The following is a 5,396-nucleotide window of genomic DNA, read 5'->3' as shown; positions in this document are numbered from 1 at the left end:
TTTGGGGTGGAAAAGTTGTCAACGAATGACTCCAAAATTGATCCGCCGTGTAACACGGTCAACAGGCGCCCATCGCCATAGTATTAATCGTCGTTTTTAATAATACGTTTTTGGAAAGTGGAGAAAAAAAAAAATCGATCCTTCGTGTAATGTACGGTCAACACACGCCACCGTTTTTTATTCACATGCGTCGGATTTTTGGAGATCTGATGCCAAAACCCTGGCCAAGACCACCGACACACGACAAGTCGTAGAACGAAGGCCACCAGATCTGGTAGCAAAGGGATTTTTTGTTCTCATAAGCAACGGGATTCGAACACGCGCCTTCTCCCAGGCAAATGTCTGGTGGTTTTGTTAAAAAGTCTGGAGAAATGGCTGCAAGCCAAAGTGATGGCGCTGCTGCTGTTGAATTTGTGGAGAAAAGGTCGTTTGAATCGACGGAGAGTCATGACGATGATGCGGCCGAGGTTCGAACCTTGGTCTCCCAGCCCCAGCCGCAGCCTCTTAGTCGATTGCAGAAGCAGGCGCCGGCTAAAATGCAGGTGACAAGGCTATCGCTTTAGTCGATTGCAGAAGCAGGCGCCGGCTAAAATGCAGGTGACAAGGCTATCGCTGGAATCGATGGGGTTATGTTGCAGGAGCCCAATTCCTTTCTTATCTCCAATCCTGGTGTCGCCATTAGGAGGAAGAGATCTTGAGAAGTTGCTGCTTACTGAAGAAGCTGGAAAACAAAACCCCGCGGCGCCGTTTTTAGTCGAGAAGGTTTTCTCCTTCTGCAATTGCTTTGTGGAATTATGTGTTCAAGACCGCTGTTGTTCGTGATTTACTTGTGTATGGAAGGGCTTATGCCACCCCATCTCTCGTATTAATCCGCTACCATAGGACTACGATTCTCTCCCAAGAGGAGACCATTGGTCCTAGATTGGACAGTGGCAGAAAACTCATGGTTCCAAGTTTATTGTTGCTTCATTGTGTAGTGTTCATAAACATCATTCCATTTAGATCTAGATTGGACTGATAAAAAAACTCATGGTTCCAGGTTTATGGTTGCTTCGTTATTGTGTTCATAAACATCATAGACTGGAAATATTGGACATGCACATGTATGATTGGACATGCATGTGTAATTCCATTGTCTTCTTAACATACCAATGCACCCACTTGCCATTTATTCAAAACTTTAAATCCATGTGGTAATTGCACCATTTATTCAGAACTCTAAATCAATGTGGGATTTTAGGAAGGTAATTGCATATTTTGGATCTGCGCAGCGGTGCGAAGCCTTGCTACAGGGTTCTAGAAACCTCACCATTTATTGCAGGGTTTTGGAGATTTTCATCTCCGTGGCCTCGTTTATATCTTTTAGCTACGTTGGAATTGGGGTATTATGTGGATGGCGAATATTTAATAAATTTAAACTTAAAATCTAATGTAAGCGTTTCAAAACAAATCTAATGGAGTCGGAATATTCCAAAACAAATCTAATGGAGTCGGAATATTCCAAATCTAACTTGTATGTGTCAAAATATAATGGAAATATTTCGAATTTAATTTAATAAACTTTGAATATTGGAAATCTAATTTACAATATTTCGAATTTAATCTAATAAACTTAAAGAATATATTGGAAATCTAATTTGCAGCGTTTTAAAATCTAATCGAAGTGTTTCAAATCTAATGCGATAAATTCGGAATACTAAGAAAGGAAAACAAGATTAAATTCAAATTCAAAATCTAATGCATGGCGTTTCAAAATCTAATTTAAACATTTTCCCTTATTATTATTTTATGGGAATATTCATGAATAACCGTTACATTTTCTACTCCTTGGCCTAACCTTTCTTATTATTATTTTATAGGAATATTCATGAAGAACCGTTACAACCATTTTTATGTCTCAAGTTCACTCCATGGATGATACACGAGCATCAGCTCAACATTTTTACTGCAGAATTGACCACGAGGGTCAAAGCTATTTATAAAGGGAGTTTGTTACGTAATAATTGATTTAAATATATTTCCATGTATTTTTTTTCGTTTTTATGACCAATGTACAAAATTATATTAGGATATTTTTCAAAGAAATATGTTAGGAATGGGATAGAGAAAATATTGAGTTAGTTAGATTGTAGATAAGATTCATAGTTTAGGTGAAATTATTATGGATCTAAAAAGATTCTAGGATATGAAACTAAATTAGTTTTAGTCCTTTTTTACAAATATTTTTATGTAAAGATTAGAAGAGTAGAGAGGGTGAGCGTGAGACGAGCGAGAGGCTTGCAGGAGGCGAGAGAGGCCAAAAGGTCAGAGGGTCAAATCATTGTATTTTAGGCCAACAACCTCTGTTTCTTTCTATATATATATATATATATATATATGCAGAACACTCTGTTCTGAGTGTAGTTGAAGTGTTAGCCTCTATCACTGTTTAATTTTGTTAATGTTCGAATGCACAAATCAAGTGGTTTAACGACTATAGGATTAAAATCTCAAAAGGGATTCACACATTCTTAAACCTTGCTTGCAGGATCATAGAACTGTGCTACGTGCACAGTACAGTCGTGAAGGGTTGTGAGAGAAGCAGAGGACTGTACTACGTGCTCTGTACAACCGAGAGGGGCTGTGGGAGGACTGGAGTAATGCTACATGCACGATGTAGAAGGAGTAAGGAGGAGCGCAATTGGAATACGTTGTGAAAGCGTGTTACAGAGCTAGAAAGATAGAGCAGAAAGACCAAGAAAGGCCAACACTTAGGCAAAATTAACATTTGGAGGAAAGTTTATCAATCGATGACGTTGGGGAACGACAACTGACAGAGCTGGGAAATAGAATTGGAAGTGTTGAGCTTATGTGGCATGGTGGACCCTACCTAGAAGGAATATCCCAAAAGGATCTATCGAAACCCGAGTCTACGTGACCGAGAAGGAAAGGACCAAGGCACGTTATCCCATAGATAAAACCCAGAGGGAGAGTGTCAGAGGCAATGTGTTATAAAGAAGCAGCCACCCAGAGGTTGTAAAGTGTTACACAAAATATCATTGTCAAGTTGGATCAGAGCAGTTGGAGCCCACCCAGCTGATGCCTAACCCGACCAATAGCTTTAAAGAGCCCACGGCTACGCGTCGAGCTTTCAACTCCGGGACACGACAATCTAAATATCCAGCAAGGTAAAGTGGACCCCACTCAGAAGGCTTACCCCAGCGGGTTTTGTAGATATGTTTTGTTATCGCATCAGGCTACAAGAAGAAGACCAACATGGAAGAGCGGACCCCCCCCCCTGGAGGGCTTCCCCTGACGAGGCTCATCCGCGTTCATTTATATGATGACAAGCTCTTGGATTCGGGCTTACTTGGCATCGATTTTTGGAGAATCCACTGTATATTGGGATTATAGAGGCCAAGTGAAACTGGATTGAAGCAGAGAAGAATGATGTCGCTTAGGCCTGATCCCAAGATTTAGATGGACCGCAGAGATTTTACTACAAAACCTAGAGTTCAAAGGATCTCTTGGCCATACTCGCATAGAGTTGGCCTATCCCATCGATTGCTCCCACTATAACTTTGGATATAAAGGGAGTTTACATCCCGAGAGCCTCTTATTGTGAGGATTTATGTCCTAATTGATAGATTTTGTAGGGGTGAGGGAAGCGGTGATTTAGAAAGAATAATTGGGCACTATGGGTATTAGAAAGCTCATATTAAGACTTGCATCAAGTGGTATCAGAGCTGGAAATCTCTTTAATTTGACAACTCTTAGTGAAGGATACATGAAATTTTGGAGGAAACGAGTCAACCCAGCAGAAGCAATAACAATATAGGAACTATGGAGCAAGGTGTTGTAGCAGAATCAGATCTAGATGAAGTGTGTTCTACACAGAAAGGCACTAGAAGACTACAACAACAATGGTGAAAGTTCAATGGAGATTTGGACTATGGAGCGATGAGGTAAGTGGCTTTTGTTTTGACAATAATATGTTGTGATTGAGAGCTAATGATCATAGGGAAGTGTTGAGAAAAGCACTGGAAATTTGGAGAAGATGGTTAATCCGAGTTGACTCAACTCCTGGATTTAACCAAGGTCTTTTACTTTCGTGATGTTGTTAGAATTGCATTTAAAATAGCATAAAGGAACATAAATGCATGTTGTAAAGAAGAAGGAACATGACAAGAATCATCAACATAATACATAAGACGTTGATAATGGAGTTCGTCCAGGAGGGACTACGTCTTCGGGTCCCGGTGTTAAGATGGTGTAGCTCACTGCATTAAGTGTTGGAAAGAGTGATGATGTACATGCATGTGTTTTTCTCTATCATACAAGGAATATGCCCTCACACAGGAGTGGCTCCAAGAGATGTTCCGCTACAGGAACTCTCATTCAAAAAGGACTCCTATCAGTATGACATAATTTCACATATGACAATAATGAGCATCCCGCCAACATGGCATCAAAGGGATCTCAATTCAGACATACATGGCGACAACATGAGTATCCCATCAACATGACGACAAAGGGATCTCAAACAAAACATGATGAATCATGACAAAAAGTACATCCCACAAATGATTCCGTGTCACATCAAGCAGGAATCATGAAACAAGTAAGAAAACAATATCCCACATCAAACATCAAACAGGGATCTGTGCAACACAATGCATCTCATAGTAAAGAGAAGTACATGAACACACTACATATACCTCACATCCTGGGGCCATTTGAAGAAAAGGATGTCAAATTGCTGAAGCTGGCCATACCATCAATCTCGCGGTGTCGAATCTCATGGAAATGGTTGTTCACACATAAATGCTGACACCTGCACTCCACTTTGAAAAGTGGCTGAAAATTGAAATGAAACTATTTTCATTTACTGTTCCTATTGTCACATCTATTATTTTTTCCATTTTCTTATATCGATCATATGAAAAGAAGTAGTTGGATTCATAGACTACTCAAATATTTAACTCAAGCTATTGTAGTAAACAACATACCTTGTCTCCGTTGCTCTCCAATATTAGTAGTAGTTTTCTCCAAAGTCAATCATTGTGACTTATGGAGTGTTAAACCCTAAATAATTTTCAATGGTAATTATTTTATATTACTACATTAAAATGCAAAGTAATTAACAATGTTGAATGATGGAAAATGGGAATAATAAGAATGTATCAAATTATAAATAGTTTATATTTTCAAAAAACAAACATTTGGGGTAAGCAAACATTTTATTTACGATGAAAATTCAAGTACTGTATTTATGGTTAAATAATTTTTATGTGCTTACATTGAGAGAGTGTGTGTGTGTTTTGAGGGTGAGAATGAGAGACAAGGGGAGATAGAGATATCGATAGGGCGAGCAGAGGGAAGAAGAGAGAGGCAAAGATAGGGAGGGAGGAAGATAT

General features: G+C 39.2%; 1 protein-coding gene across 1 annotated transcript; it reads left to right on the top strand.

Moving 5' to 3' along the window:
* Positions 1-265: 265 nt before the first annotated feature.
* On the top strand, positions 266-887 carry LOC149149502 (uncharacterized). The gene is made up of 2 exons (XM_089438572.1): positions 266-542; positions 598-887. The coding sequence occupies exons 1-2, from the start codon at positions 339-341 to the stop codon at positions 820-822; spliced, it is 429 nt and encodes a 142-aa protein (XP_089294698.1). The 5' UTR covers positions 266-338; the 3' UTR covers positions 823-887.
* The last annotated feature ends 4,509 nt before the right edge of the window (positions 888-5,396 follow it).

This window comes from Pinus tabuliformis, chromosome 9 (genome assembly GCF_031772625.1).
Source record: "Pinus tabuliformis cultivar Carrire ecotype Pingquan chromosome 9, CPIR1, whole genome shotgun sequence".
Lineage (NCBI taxonomy): Eukaryota > Viridiplantae > Streptophyta > Pinopsida > Pinales > Pinaceae > Pinus > Pinus tabuliformis.
This window is presented reverse-complemented; position numbering and strand designations above follow the sequence as displayed.